This window comes from Ptychodera flava, chromosome 8 (assembly GCF_041260155.1).
Source record: "Ptychodera flava strain L36383 chromosome 8, AS_Pfla_20210202, whole genome shotgun sequence".
NCBI classification, from domain to species: Eukaryota; Metazoa; Hemichordata; class Enteropneusta; family Ptychoderidae; genus Ptychodera; species Ptychodera flava.
This window is the reverse complement of record NC_091935.1, coordinates 45,596,762-45,613,566: the sequence shown is the minus strand read 5'-3', so window position 1 is coordinate 45,613,566 and position 16,805 is coordinate 45,596,762. Positions and strand designations below refer to the sequence as shown.

The following is a 16,805-nucleotide window of genomic DNA, read 5'->3' as shown; positions in this document are numbered from 1 at the left end:
TCATACCAGCTCTCAAAACGGACAGGTTAAAGTTCGACACCGTTCCGCAGCAAGACTTGGCTATGATAACATGCTTTAGGCAAAGGATATTTTGTCTTTCAGTTTACTCTACCAGTGCCGTCCCAAAGGACGGCAATGAAGGGACAATTAATTTGTAAAGCCGTAAATTATTGACTATAAGTTTGATTTGCTGACTTAGTTTCATTTCTTATCTCTAGAGTATTTATTCTAACAAGAACTGCAAGACCGTCTGTTACGTGGACCGCAAACCCTTTAGAAAGGTTGGCCAGTTGAGAACTTAAGCATACCGCAATATTACCTGCAAGTACATGACTCACTTCATGTTCTTAGCTGGTCCTTGTACTAATGCCATGTATTCGATAAATAAAAAGGTTAGATAACATTGTAACAGAGATTGCGAAAAAGCGATTTTGATGTTAAAGATGTTTGCAGGCTTTTGAATCTCCGGACGGGTTCCGCAACCAGGGTATTAATTTCCTTCTTCTCTTAGAATGATGGTAGAGAGCAGGTGGACAAATTTCGGAACAGACAATTTAAAATAAGTCTAGGATGTGGGCTTGGAGGAGACTCGTCACCTTCGCCTAAGTTTGCCGAGGAGAGGATAAAACGTTGTGGTGAAGAGAGACCTGTCTGTTTCATTCGTTGTCCTGTTTTAGGGAGCCGATGTTTTCCAATCACCTTTTTTACAGTATTACAAGCTATATTACTGACGCCTAAATCGTCATACTAAACATGGTCTTGCTAAGTCATGTTTGGATATTTTTTAAAGGGTTTATAGAGAGATTGTGAAATGCCGTTAATGGTTATGGTTAAAGAGAGATGGTGAAATGCCGAAATTACAACTTTGACACCATTGAACCACAGTCCCTCTATCCACGTACACACAGTAATACTACGTTTACACACAGTCCCTCCACCTACGATGGGTTATAATGTACTTTGTCGGTTGGATTTCGTACCCTCCCGCATTCATTCACTTGCCACGTCCCTTCCCTGCGAGCGGCTAGAAAGGCGCCCTCATTGTCAACAGTGGCGGGTCAATTTTTTGAAAATTTTGACCAAATTTCACTAATTTCTCGTCATAATGTAACCAGAGCTTCTCCAAAAACACCAGGGATGCACATTTAATGAAACCACAGGCATCTGTAGTCTATCTGCCTTTCTCAGGGCTTTAAATAGATTGTAAGGAGAAGAAAAGCTATATTCAACCCACTTTGGCTCTAACGGTCAAAATTGACATCGATTGGACCAGTAAAAGGAGTTTTGGAGAGAAGGTGTTAACAGGACACATTTAAGGGAAAGTCATTAAGGTTAAGGAGAGGGTAAGCTTCCCGGCTCAAATGCTCTTTGAAACAATGAAGAATGGGGCAACCCAATTTTCAATTTTCAAGATGCTCTTCCCTACGCAAGTGACATCAAAGTTTTATTTCCATTGATATTGTATCTCTCTGTTATGATATGAATAATATTTACCTAAATCATATTTCTTTCTAGAAGTGGGCCTTGAGTCCCTTGGAAGCCAAGCTGTGACCAAAAACGGTGTACTATGCATGATCCGGGTTTCGGGACAAATTCTCGCACTCTTCAAAACTTCTTTAGCAAATCACAACCTGCAATTCATTATTTGGAATATGAAGTGAACAAAACGTCAGTGAATTCGTACACGTCATAGCGAGCCCTTTCAGCATAGAAGTCACAGCAGTATCCTAAACAATGCATATGCAAATCAATCAAACAGGTGTCATACCAGCTCTCAAAACGGACAGGTTAAAGTTCGACACCGTTCCGCAACAAGACTTGGCTATGATTAAATCCTTTAGGCAAAGGATATTTTGTCTTTCAGTTTACTCTACCAGTGCCGTCCCAAATGACGGCAATGAAGGGACAATTGATTTGTAAGGCCGTAAATTATTGACTAGAAGTTTGATTTGCTCACTTAGTTTCATTTCTTATCTCTAGAGTATTTTTCTAACAAGAACTGCAAGACCGTCTGTTACGTGGAACTACAAACACCAAAAATGGCCAAAAAATACTAATATTTAAATTCTACCATGATTTCAACATACCTGACCATGGTCACCCCTATCAATCTACATACCAAAATTTCAAAGTAAACTGACTAGGGACTAGAGAGAAGAATAATTCTAAACCATATAACCTCCCAGTTGCCATATATTTTTGGCAAATGGGAGCTAAAAATGAGAAATTTTGCCCTAAAAATACAAATATGCAAAGTCTGCCACAACATGAACAACTCTGAATAAGGTCACCCCTAAGAACTTGCCTTCTAAATTTCAAGGCAATTGAACTAGCAGTTTCTGAGAAAATCCAGCTATCTGACAAGCTCTGTGTCATTCACAGTGGAGCAAACAAACGATTTGATGTGTGAAATAAAGGAATATGCAAATTCTGTTTTTACAAAGTAATACCTGTCACTCTAAACCTCAAAGGATGGAGATGCCTTTGATAGAATATGTGTGATCAAACTATGGCACAAGTGTACACATAATGATCTTGGTTAAAATATTTTTTATTTCACTGTCTTGGTTCATATTGAAATGCACCATACATTCCTAACAAATAATGCATTGAATAGATATAGACATACATATTTTGATAAATACAGTTGGAACTATGTACAGGATCAGTGTAATTTTAAAAGTATCTGGTTGGCATTGTCAACAGTAAATTCAGACATGTTAGATATCTGTGTACAATCAATATAGCACACCGTCATCTAATCAGCTTAAACACTGAAAGTGGTGCAGTGTACACTCTCAGATACTATGACTTGCAACAGATCACAGAAGCAGCACTGTTCTCATTGATTCACAATATTTTAAATAGTACATACACTGATAAAGTGTTGACTCAAAAAATCCCACCAACACCCACAATTATATAAAGTTCAGAAATCTTGGTAGAGGGCACACTAATGAGGTGACATTGAGTTTAACATCAAATATGGCTGTTTTTAAGAATATCTTGACAAAGTGTGAAACTCTGGCCGATCCACAGGTCTCAAGATAGTTCTATTCACTTTACAACTCTAGATTGGTTGTTATTTTAACAATACAATTTTGATCACAGTACACATTAAGTGAAGATCTTCCCTGTTTTCCAACTCACTATGTGTCATCAATGGTCTTGACAGTCAGTATTCATGTCACTGTCATCACATGGTTTTCTATAACATAATCTTGGTATTTCAAATTTTCATAAATTAAACAAATACTGCTTTGTTTCATAGTTTGGTCAAGACCCTATTGATTTGATGGAGAAATCTTCTCTACCATCAAGGCAACCTCCTCCTTTTCCCCAAAAAAGGAACAGAACCACACTTGTACCGGTATTATGTAAAACCACACTTGTACCGGTATTATGTAAAACCACACTTGTACCGGTATTATGTAAAACCACACTTGTACCGGTATTATGTTAATATATTTAAGCAGTTTGCAAATTCAATATCAATATTCACTAAATGTACATTGATTTAATTTGGATGAAAAAAGAAAAACCTTTGATGTACTGCAAATCGGCCATGTTTCTAAAAACTGACAAATTCAAATATCACTGGGAAGTAAATGTTCAACTTTCAAGGTTTTCAGTCGCCAAACTTTGGTTGTGCTGACTGTAAAGTCAAAAGATGCATATGCCAAACTCTCACACAGAAGTCATTGCGTACTTTGTGAAGGGTGTTAAAATCATGTCACATAGATTGTCTCTGCGGAAAATGCCTCTTCAGTACAATACACATCACATATGCAATAATACCTTGGAAGGGACACCAAAAAGTAAAACATAGTAACAAAACTAGTGAATACATTGACTATGGTGGGCAGTGAAAGATGAAAACAATTAAAATAAATGCTACATGAGAAAGTTCTGAGGAATGCAAAATACTATATTTCCATAACTTACAAAGATTAGCATGTATTATTTTACAGAAAAATAAAGAAACTAATAAAACCAAAAGATATGACAGTTGTATAATAATTGTTCATAAATGTTGTGATGACTTAAAATAAATTTTTGTATGTACTGATATATCCAAATAACCTGACCACCATAATTTCAACTTTAAGTATCAAAGAGTTATAGACACAGGAAAAACAACTGTGCAGCAGGTAGACTCCATAGTTGCATTGCCATTTCTGATATTTTATAACTTTCAATGTTATTTATACTGGTTCAATTCAAAGGGAAGTCCATGATCAAATATTTCTTCAATGCATGGTTGATTTCTATACAACATTGTGTAAGCATGCATACATTTATTATATTAAATAAACTGATACAGACAACTTTGTTGATATAGTTATTTTGTCATCGGTGAAGCAATCAAGGTAGAAAACAAATAAAATATCTGATTTTTAATTGTAACTGACTGCCGGCTTCTCATTGGTTGACAGACTGATACCAAACAACCTCCTCATTGGTGGAGAGGCTGATACCAAAATAACCTCCTCATTGGTTGAGAGACTGATACCAAACCAAACTAACTCCTCATTGGTGGAGAGATTGATACCAAAACACAAGCTACCTTCTCATTGATTGAGAGACTGATACCAAAACAAACTACCTTCTCATTGGTTAAGAGACTGATACCAAAACAAACTACCTTCTCATTGGTTAAGAGACTGATACCAAAACAAACTACATTCTCATTGGTTAAGAGACTGATACCAAAACAAACTACCTTCTCATTGGTTAAGAGACTGATACCAAAACAAACTAACTCTTCATTGGTGGAGAGATTGATACCAAAACAAGCTACCTTCTCATTGGTTGAGAGACTGATACCAAAACAAACTACCTTCTCATTGGTTGAGAGACTGATACCAAAACAAGCTACCTTCTCATTGGTTAAGAGACTGATACCAAAACAAAACTACCTTCTCATTGGTTAAGAGACTGATACCAAAACAAACTACCTTCTCATTGGTTAAGAGACTGATACCAAACAAACTAACTCTTCATTGGTGGAGAGACTGATACCAAAACAAACTACCTTCTCATTGGTTAAGAGACTGGTACCAAAACAAACTAACTCTTCATTGGTGGAGAGATTGATACCAAAACAAGCTACCTTCTCATTGGTTGAGAGACTGATACCAAAACAAACCAACTTCTCTTCATTGATGCCATCACATAGTTTTAATTATGATGAAGCCAAATTTCACAGAACACAATTGGTGATTCAATTCCAGTAAAAGTAAGTATAACACAAGTGAAACTAATTTGGAATAATTGGATCTCTATATTTTTCAAATTTCTCAAAAATGTTAGGTGCTATATAGTTTAATGTTGCAATATTACAAATTATTCATAAAACACGTAATTTAAAAAGAAAAGCAGATGAGCCTATATTTATAGATTAGAATGACCTCACCTCACTTCACCATCCAATTATCCCAAATTAGTTCCAATCATGTTGTATGCTTTGATGAATTCTGAAATGAAGGCTTTAGACATTTTATTAATGTATGCTGAAACCATTCTGTATCTTATGTGATAAATTGATTTCATCTTTAATGTAAAAGCAATGTAAATTTCTAAGCTGCAGCTAAAAATTTACAATTGACTATCCATTGTGTTAAATAGCATACATGGGTACTGTGATAGACACACTGATAAACCCGACAGGAGCAGCCTTGTAGATCACATCTCTTAATTTTCATCATTCTGCAAAGTGCATTGTCAGTCAGATGTGTCTTGCCTTGCTATCTAATGTGTGTCTGTAATTACATTCTGTAAAGTTACAAGTATTTCTTCTGAATAGGATAGGGAATGTTATGTTTTACAAGTAGAGTGAGATAAGAAAATGAAATTACTGAAATGACATCCACAGTTTAAAATTTTAATTACAATAAATACTGTACAAAGTGTCACATCAAAATTAATTTACAAATAAAGTACAAAGCAATGTTCTTGGACAGTTTAGCAATCTGACATCTATGCTGACTGCCATAAACCTAGCCCTAAATGGTGGGTGGAAGATGTCCAGAGGGTGTCCATCCTGACACTGTACACAAAATACGGTATTTTCCAAGTGAAGTCTGTCTAACAATGACTTTGTGATAAAACATCTTGAATGCTGCCAAGCCGTCACTATCTAGTAGTAAATGTTTGTGTCAAGACACAATACTTAGTGAATGTTATAAGCACAGCTGCGTTCTGATTTGTCTGTTAATCCCATGCATATATTATAATACAATTATCCTTCATAATATAAACAAGTGTTTATTCCAAATTACAATTCAACATTCTTGCATTTCTTTCTTGATATAAACTGATACACTGTACAGTGGACAGTGGATTCTTCAATGATCTCATTTGCTTGGATTAGACGATGATATTAACACCAGTTAAGCACCATTAACAACACTTTTATTCTGTACGACTGGAAGGCATAGTACAGGGTCATGTTACAGCAGAGTTCATCTTCTGTGAATGTTTAGCTACATTTATGGATGGGCAAAGTTAGATTTCCAAAGCTGTGTTAAAAAATACCCCAACAACCAAAATCTTTCATGCTTTAAGAGTCTCAAAATACTGAGTTTCATTTTAAATCTGTACATACAATAATTAAAATAATCTCCAAACCACTTGATACAAACATTTTCTGTACATTCAGTCATTTTTGGTACATGTGTGTATGTCTACATATCAGCAGAAGATAGTAGGTCTCATTACTGTGAATTTCACTGCTGTTCACAGCTGGGATATTGCTTTCGATTGAAAGATACTGGCAAAAAATGGAAAAAGTAGTGTCTATTCTTTTCTAAATTTTGTTTGTTTTTGATTATTTTTTGTCCAATAGAAAGCAACATCCTTTTGTAGATGGCAATGAACTTCTTACGAACAAGACCTATTTTTTGTTAACGACATTTCATATCCAGTAGTTTCCTTAATTGGAAGCGTACCCAGAAATTCCATAAAGTGTTTACATTTACAGACAGATTTCTTGAAAATCTTAGTGATGAAATGAGTGTTTACATTCCACAAAGTGATTGGTGGTTTGGTTTCTAGACTTTGTGAAAAGCGAACTTTGACAGGAATTTCATTCAGACTGTTTATAGAATACACAGTGTGAAGACGCAGTCAACAATCTTCAGTAGTATCTTAGATGATGTGATAAAGGAACCATTATCATTAAAATGTTACATGATTGGAGATGAAAGTGAAGAAAGTTGATATTTGTACACAATGATACAGCATATACATGTTAGTTGAAGTAATGTTGCACAAGGGTTAGTTGATCCTCCATTTTAATACCATAGATTTCTTCAATAATGGAATCAAGGAAGGCGAGCTCTATTTTGTGTATTTACAAGGCATGCACAAGTTAGTAACCATAAATATCACTGAAAAGAGAAAAAAGGAAATATTTGGTAATTATCAAATCCAGGGGATGTGATCATTATATGTGTATGAGTAGTTAAATAATAAGCAACTGAGATGATAAAAGACAATTCATACATTATGAAATGTTTGATACAGCCAAACAGCGGGGAAACAAGCAATTACAGTGAATAAAACAATGGAAAAACTTTCAATGGGAAAATGGATGATTGCAAAATACTGCAAGAAATAATTAGGAGTCAATTCATAAATCTGCCTTCAATGCTAAAAAGTTCAAAGTTCAGATTTTTGTCATATCTTTGGCAACCTGTGTTGTTCCATGGTGATCCTAGAATGATACTTCTGATTATCAGAATGTGAGAATTTTTGAATTTTGTTTCTTCTGCAATGATGACTTGTTTATGACCTAGTGTTTGAATTATTGCATGGCAAAGTAATATGTGTTTTAATTATTGCATGGCAAAGTAATATGTGTTACACAATGCAGGGTGTTGAAGATTGGAATGAAACAGCCATACTCAGTGTCATACTCAGTGTCATAGGATAAAAGAGTAATACAAATTGAATAGGTCAACTATTACATCAACAGTGGTTCAATAATCATATACAGGTGCAATCATAGAACTGTCTGTGGTGCAATGCTGCATTGATAATGATTACAGTGGCTTGGAAATTACAACAGGTTTCTCCAGTTTAGAGAGAATGCCAGGTAACATAACAAGCCATGGATATTTGCTACTTGATATTGGCTGTATTCAATGCATTTCATATTTGCTACTTGATATTGGCTGTATTCAATGCATTTCATATTTGCTACTTGATATTGGCTGTATTCAATGCATTTCATATTTGCTACTTGATATTGGCTGTATTCAATGCATTTCATATTTGCTACTTGATATTGGCTGTATTCAATGCATTTCATATTTGCTACTTGATATTGGCTGTATTCAATGCATTTCATATTTGCTACTTGATATTGGCTGTATTCAATGCATTTCATATTTGCTACTTGATATTGGCTGTGTTCAATGCATTTCATATTTGCTACTTGATATTGGCTGTATTCAATGCATTTCATATTTGCTACTTGATATTGGCTGTATTCAATGCATTTCATATTTGCTACTTGATATTGGCTGTATTCAATGCATTTCATATTTGCTACTTGATATTGGCTGTATTCAATGCATTTCATCACTTTATAGTGTATGTGAAATAATTATTGGATCAAAACAATATTGAATTGAGAGAGATGAATAATATGATCAGCTGTTATGGCTTCTTTGAATCTGAGATCCTTGTCTGATTTTGTGATTTTGAACTGGCTGCATATACACTATCAACAAGCCGAGTCACTCTTTATAATAATTTGATACAAATGGGTATGTTATGAAGACTGTTTTACGACTCAGTTAAAACATTTTATTCGACATATTGATCAAGCCACAAGCACACTATTCTGGAAGCTAACAGGTTGCTTGACTAGATATAACAAAACTCTGAACAGACTTTTGAAATCCTCCTTGGCATTAGAGTATTCAATTCAAACTCCATGAGATTAGAGTATTCAATTTAACTTGATGAGGTAATCTCCATTAAACGACTGCAAACATTACACATGTCTCCTGCATAATATCATTTTTTATTTCAACTGACACTATCTTCTTATTAAAATATCTTGGTATATGAGGATACTATCTAACATGCATTACATCAGTTCCATTAAGACATGGTTAATTCATTTTCTTAGAAAAATAGAGCAACTTTTGAAAAGTTTTTTTCAAACATTACAAATCTTAAAGGTGTATTCAAACAAATTGGGCAAGTCAAAAAATGTGATAAGGTTGCATTGCCTTGAATCCTCAAAAAGAGACAAAATGTTTTCTGTGCATTATCCTAAAAGTGCACTTAACCAGGTAACCCTCTATTGTTATATGTGATGATGAATTTGACAAGAATGCTCAATCTACAATAGAGTGCAGTATAGCATTACACCCATATAAGGTGTTGTATCAGTCTGTAGGTTGTAACTGCCATCATGACATGTATTGTATGACATGTATTATATATGTATGTACTGAAGACATACTCACTATTTGAGCTGATATCAATCAACTTACACAATAAGCTAATTTGAAAACCATCAGCAATAAATCGAGATTCACATCATGTTTTGACAAAAGAATCATTTTCAAGATGAGAACTGACTTGTCAATATTGGTATCATTATTTTCACTGGTGATTATCAACAGATATATTGCCAGTGATATATTAATAATTGGTACAGCATCCCTAGATATAATAGATGTCATGATAAATCCTTCCCATCCAATGGCACATACACACAGTTGTACAGCATCACGCACATCATGTCAACAAACAGCAAAGCAACAAATAAAAACAAAAGAGGCCAAAGCAACAGAGCTAACATGTGGCTGAAATTAAAATCTTAACAAAAAGAAAGCAACAAAAGATACAGTTTGACTAGGCAGTAAAACAAAGTGTGTGCCCGGGGGAAAACAGTTTTAAATAAAATGTTTCAAAACTACCAAGACAACTAAAATATGGGGCTAGGGCTAGTCTTTGCAGAATGGCAGAAGAAACCAAGACACATCATTTTCTGTATGGAAACCTGGACATAAGAAATGAAACACAGAAAGACAGTAAACGGAACTGCAGGTGCCACAGTCAATGTCAAGATGAAAAAAAAACAAGCCGGTGTAATTATGCAAAACAAGATAAACATGCTGCTATGATTGACAATGATGAAGCATGATAACATTCACCTTTACAGAAAGTTGCATTACATTACTACATATCTAGTTCATTTTCCCAGTTTGTTGTTGACCATCACCAAGTATGACATCATCAAGAACAACACCAAAACTTAATAATAATATTCATTTGTTGAATGGTCTAACTGCATGGTAAGGATTTCAGTATTGAAAATTTATGTGATCGAAGTACATCAAGCAAGCTTGCTTCATCTTACTCAAATGCAAATGAGAAGTTGACAAATTTAAATTTAATGATGTCAGTGTATCTGTGTTCTTGAAATTTAAATCTTGGTCACAGAATGGTCAATCATTCACTATATGTAACTACTAATTACTGAGACCAGTGTCAGTTGAGAATTAGTTTGAGAATAACAACTAACTTAGGAGGTCCAATATTAGTTGAGAAGGCCCTATTATACACATGTAGCATTCTTCACATCTACATAATGTCAGCAGCAAGTGGAGGTTAATCACATTTCATGTGTACATTAGTATTGTTACAAGTCTTGCATGCTGAAAGCAGACAGGGTTTGCAGGCAAGTTGAGTCTAGTCCATCACCATAATATCCTAGACCATGCAGCTGTAATTTTGCCAAGTTCTGTATTACAGAAGAATGGCTGTACATATTCACCTTGCTGTGCTGTTTGTATTGCCTGTTGTTATAGTCTGTGATCGCCTTGTACTGGCTTGTCTTTGTCTGGCAAGGAAGGACTGACCCGATGCACTATTAGCTAACCTCTCTTCAGCTGCCTTTCTGTGAAGTTGCATTCCCTGATAATCAAAACAATATTGTCACACACTTATATCTCACAGCATACATATGTCTGATAAAACAACATTGTCATACTTATATCTCACAGCATACATATGTCTGATAAAACAACATTGTCATACTCATATCTCATGGCATACAGATGTCTGATAAAACAACAAAGTCATACTCATATCTTACGGCATACAGATATTTGTTTGGTCTTTGAGACATAAATACCCTACATTTATCTGAAGATGAAAATGTATAATCTCTGAGTTTACTTCTCTTAGTATCAATAAGACTAATCAAAACTTTTGTCAACAAAATGGTAGATGTGCAACATTGCCTGAGAGCTGAAAGATTTTCATGGAAAGCTTTTTCACTCCTGACAAAGATGGACACATGAAGGCTGGTGTACTTGAATACTCATTGTACAGTGTTGCTGATAGTCAGTAATTTCTAATTTAAAAACTTGTGACATAGTAGTGTCAAATTTTGATTATAAAGCCTCTGTTGAAAGTGAATAACTGCTCAGTAGAATAATCACAAAATAATGGGATAATGTCATAACACTATCATGCATTCACAGGGCTTGACAATTTTTTTTCCAGTTCACTTGTCCATCGGACAAGTGGATTTTCAATTTCACTTGTCCTCACAAAAATTTTACTTGTCCTCCATTTGTAATAATCAGGACCAATATACTTGCGACGAATTCCGTAGCGGCTTTCAGGGCTCTCTTATTTTGGTAATTTTTGCCGATGTTTACGCGGATTTTTCTCAGAAGTTCACATTGAAGTAGCCCTGCGTACGGTCTGTGTGTTCCCGGCGTTATACGGCCTCCACCACAAGAGGCCGTATAACGCCGGGAACACACAGACCTGTATGCAGGGCTAACATTGAAGGTACATATCATACATCGACTTCCCGTGTTTGGCAAGCATAAATGCCGTCGTAAAAAGATTGGTCAGTTTCTGTCGCTGGTCGTCGTCATTCGGTTTACGCATTGCGAGTGCATGCGATCCGGGTGTTGGCAAGTGAAACCGTATCGGGCTCAGCGGGACCCACAAAATTTCCACAATCATTGTCCCCGTCACGATCTCATCTGTGATGCGCCAAACTGTCCAAATGCAGTTGACTATTAAAACATGTGAGACTTTATCGATTCAACGCGAAACATGTCGCATCCGTCAAGAAAAGCATTTCGCTTGGTTTGGCAATGGTGGGGTATTTGAGACACGACGTACAGAACATTTCGGAACCGTCATATTTCAACCAAGGCCACTGTGCTTTCCATTTCGGGAGATAACATCTACGGCGTTTTTCCTCATCATAACGCTTATGTTTAGATCTTTTGTCAGAAACATCGTTCTAATCATCACATCGAGTCGTCAATTCTCAGACGATCCCACTCATGCTGGCCCTCGTGGCGCCGTCGTAAATCATCACAACGTCGTTTCTCAGAGTTACACAATGCCCATCGTCGTAAACCACACGCCTCTTTACGGCAACAGCTTTGCTTGATTTTTGCGTAGGTCTGCGGAGCGGAAATTACGCTCTGGCTTGCAAAAATGCACAATGCCTTGTTTGCGTTAGTGGAAATATTACCGTAAAATACTCATATTTACAGCGATCACTCCACAAACTATCTGCCAACAATGTTCGTCTACCTCGCGAGGCCGCATAAATGATTTTGAAGTACTGCCGATCGATCGCCATTACTTGCCAAGTTATACCAAGCACTGACAGTAAACCATTACTTACCAAGTTATACCAAGCACTGACAATAAGCTTTTCTTCAGTTTCTCTGACGGATTTTGTTTTCTCACGGTCATTCTGGAAGTGGAAATTGAATAATTCCATTATGATGGCCTGATAACCATTCAGCAGATCAAAGAATGATTGTGAAATCACTACAGATGAAGATACATTCCTGACACAAATTGGGTGATACCATGATTTATCAGAAATGAGAACTTCACAATGACATTGACAATTTATCATGTTGAACTTTGACAATGAAAAGTGTCATTCTGACGTGAGATCAATAAAGCCAGAAATGAACATTACTGCTACTGTTAAATAGCATGAAGTACATATAGTAATTCCAATGAAATTCTGTATTGGAGAATTCTCAATAATGCTGACTATTAAAAAGGAAGATTACAATTAAAAGCTTACCTCTAAATGTTCAATTAATTTATGTTTTTCTGAAAGTTGATTTCGTAAAGCTTGAACTTCTGGTGCTGCACCGGGGTTTTGTTTTGGATCTAATGTACGAATTACACTCTTCGCTTTGTCTAAATATTTCTTGTATCTTTCTTCCATTGCTCTCATGTCTTCTTCTTTTTTACTCAGCATTTCTTGGAGCGCTGTGACCTGATCACCTGATGGGGGATGATGGAACAAGTAATACTTGTCAAGAATGAGATATACAAAGACCAGAGATTAAATTCTCTGTCACAGATTTTTGTAAACTTACTCCTGTTATGATCTAATTAACTGAAACATGAACATTGTTACATAAATCATAAATTCTGATCTAAATATGAAATCTAGTAAGAATTATTTCAAGCTTTGATCAGAGGTATCTGTATATGTACACTGACCAAAACAAAATGATCACAAGCAAATAAGTTCCTCAAAACATGTTTTGGATTACCCTGTGATTTCTTATTGGACAACAATAGTTTTGATAATATCTGATCAAACAGAAGAATGTCATAAATGGAATACAATCTCTTTATTGGCATCAAAGAGTGAACTACAATTGTAACATTGCGTTATAGAAGATGGTAAAAAAGCCTTTGAAACTAACAACCATAAGTAGATAAATGTCAATATTAGTACGTATGCATCAAGCTTTCAATAAAAGTACAATGTTAAAGTTGGAACAAAAAAGGGAGAGAGTAACTGACTCCTAGGTCTATGGGTTTCAAAGTCAACTTACTACTTTTCACAACTCTAGATTCCAATTCATCGATGTAAGACATCTTTTTCTGTATTTCAACATCAGCTTCTTGAAGTCTTTGTCTGTTAAGTAATTAAAAGGAAAAACATTATGTCCCATCCTAATGTAAGAACGGATATCAGTCTATAGGACTGTGCAACTCCTTGATTGTTTCATGATGAAGAATGCAACAAATATGTAGATCAAACAAATTTACAACTTCTGCACAGAGTATGGAAAGTTATAGATTGATGTAAACAGCACAACATGGGTGATATATACAACACCATATAAGTGACTTTACATAGCACCACATGGGTGATGTATACAACACCACACAGGTGACTTTACCCATCACCACATGGGTGATGTATACAACACCACACAGGTGACTTTACCCATCACCACATGGGTGATGTATACAACACTACACAGGTGACTTTACCCATCACCACATGGGTGATGTATACAACACTACACAGGTGACTATACCCATCACCACATGGGTGATGTATATAACACCACACAGGTGACTTTACACATCACCACATGGGTGATGTATACAACACTACACAGGTGACTTTACCCATCACCACATGGGTGATGTATACAACACTACACAGGTGACTTTACACATCACCACATTGGTGATGTATACAACACTACACAGGTGACTTACAATAACATAGCATCACATGGGTGATGTACTGTACACAACATCAAGCATGTGACTTACAAAATACATACTGAGTATTGTTGCTTCATGATTATGGTAAATTTCAGCAACATTCTACATTTGATGTTTGAAAAAAATTAAGAATGCATTAACGTACACTGCATTTGTCAGATTCAAATGTGGTATTGTCTATATCACAGCCTAAGTGTTTTCTCCAGGATGAGGGATTGCCTAATCCCCCTATCTTATCAAAATCCCCCTTAAATAATCACAAACATGTGACATGTCAGTGTGACAATGGTTTGAGATAATGATCACACAGAGTATTTACAGTGGCATTCCACTTCATGGTTACTGTCTATGATGTAACATCATACAGTTGATGTAATCCACTATCTGTAACCATAGTAAAGTCATATAAGCTTCCTATTTGCAGCAGGATGTGATAAGGCTGAAAGATTATCAACAAGACTGCCTCTAGATTACAAAATTATGTTTGAACTGAAATGAAGTGTGGATGATTTGTGCAGGCTATCAATATATTTAACACTTACTGGATGGAAAAAAGAAAGAAACAGGAGTGTCTTTTATTTGATATCAATACTGTAAACTTAATTTGCTAATACCCTGAAAATATTAATTTGCATGACTTAAATTTGCATTATTTATAACCGTCCCCATCAATCAAAACCAAATCCTGTTAACTTTTCAAGCAAGGGGCGACATTCCCCCTTGTGAGAGAAACCTGGAAACAACACTGCCTGAGCCTTACATGTATTTTCAGAAAACTTTAACAACAACATCAAAATATTGAATCACTTACAGACTTTCTTGTTGCTTCCTCTTCAGTTCAGTCGACTGAAACAAAAATATTTTACAAGAAAAATTTATTGTCTGGACCATATACTGGGTATAAGTGCTATCAGATATCAACATTATATTTCGTGTGATGGATGTTACCATAAACTCCATCCATCAAATATCAGTTTCATCTGCATTCACGTTTATCAACATTTTATTCCATGATTAGAAAATTAAATGGAAATCACAACTAAAAATTTCTGAGTATTTAGAAAGTAGGTGTAGTTGCATAGTTGACAATATTTCCTTGAAAACCTTGCTTGCTATATTTAAATCAAATTTCTACATTTAAATCACATTGTCTTTTCCATCAGATATAATCATGTTAAGTACAGCCTGTTTTCTTCATATGTCAAAACATACAGACAGAAATAGATATTGAAGCAAAATGTGCTTTGCGATACACCAGTTTGAGTTGACATGAAAATCTTACAAATAGGTTTATCAAATTTGATGAATATCAAGGCGCAAAACAGAAAATAATATCTGACGTCTTTGTTTACTGAATGAGTAACAAAGTTTGGTAGATTATTTTCAGTTTCTGTAATAGTACTCACAACATTATCGCCAACAACTCCAGTCAACTGTTTTTGTCTTGTTTCTTCTAGCCCTGCCTCAAGCTGCATAATTCTCTGATTTAAAGACCTTATAAAACACACATGGGAGAAATTTAATGACACCAATTGTATTTCACTATCTATACATCAAACATAGAAGTGTTCAAAGTTCTGATAGTCAACTATTTATAAATACACAACATGTTTTGAAGGAAACACCTGTATTGCAAATGATAGAGAATATATTATTGATAATACAATGGGAATATATCTCTGTGAAATTGATTTGATACGTCCCATATGATATCTGTAGCAATGATTATACCTACACTGTGTGACTATGCATGTGATATCTGTAGCAATGATTATACCTACACTGTGTGACTATGCATGTGATATCTGTAGCAATGACTCTACACTGTGTGACTATGCATGTGATATCTGTAGCAATGACTCTACACTGTGTGACTATGCATGTGATATTTGTAGCAATGACTCTACACTGTGTGACTATGCATGTGATATCTGTAGCAATGACTCTACACTGTGTGACTATGCATGTGATATTTGTAGCAATGACTCTACACTGTGTGACTATGCATGTGATATCTGTAGCAATGACTCTACACTCTGTGACTATGCATGTGATATCTGTAGCAATGATTATATCTACACTGTGTGACTATGCATGTGATATCTGTAGCAATGACTCGACACTGTGTGACTATGCATGTGATATCTGTAGCAATGACTCTACACTGTGTGACTTTGCATGTGATATCTGTAGCAAAGACTCTACACTGTGTGACTATGCATGTGATATTTGTAGCAATGACT

General features: G+C 35.5%; 1 protein-coding gene across 4 annotated transcripts in view; it reads right to left on the bottom strand.

Moving 5' to 3' along the window:
* Window positions 1-2,533: 2,533 nt before the first annotated feature.
* LOC139139425 (protein Hook homolog 3-like) overlaps window positions 2,534-16,805 on the bottom strand; it is a 40,785-nt gene continuing 26,513 nt past the window's right edge. For 2 of the 4 annotated variants that reach the window (XM_070708337.1, XM_070708339.1), the window contains 7 exons: window positions 15,969-16,056; window positions 15,374-15,408; window positions 13,875-13,957; window positions 13,106-13,311; window positions 12,689-12,760; window positions 10,802-10,941; window positions 2,534-7,391 (listed from right to left, as the gene is read on the bottom strand). In XM_070708337.1, coding sequence (XP_070564438.1) covers window positions 7,373-7,391; window positions 10,802-10,941; window positions 12,689-12,760; window positions 13,106-13,311; window positions 13,875-13,957; window positions 15,374-15,408; window positions 15,969-16,056 — 643 coding nt within the window. In that variant the 3' untranslated portion in view covers window positions 2,534-7,372. Of the gene's footprint in view, window positions 7,392-9,809; window positions 10,025-10,801; window positions 10,942-12,688; window positions 12,761-13,105; window positions 13,312-13,874; window positions 13,958-15,373; window positions 15,409-15,968; window positions 16,057-16,805 lie in introns of those variants that run through there. The other 2 variants (XM_070708336.1, XM_070708338.1) reach the window with 1 other exon arrangement.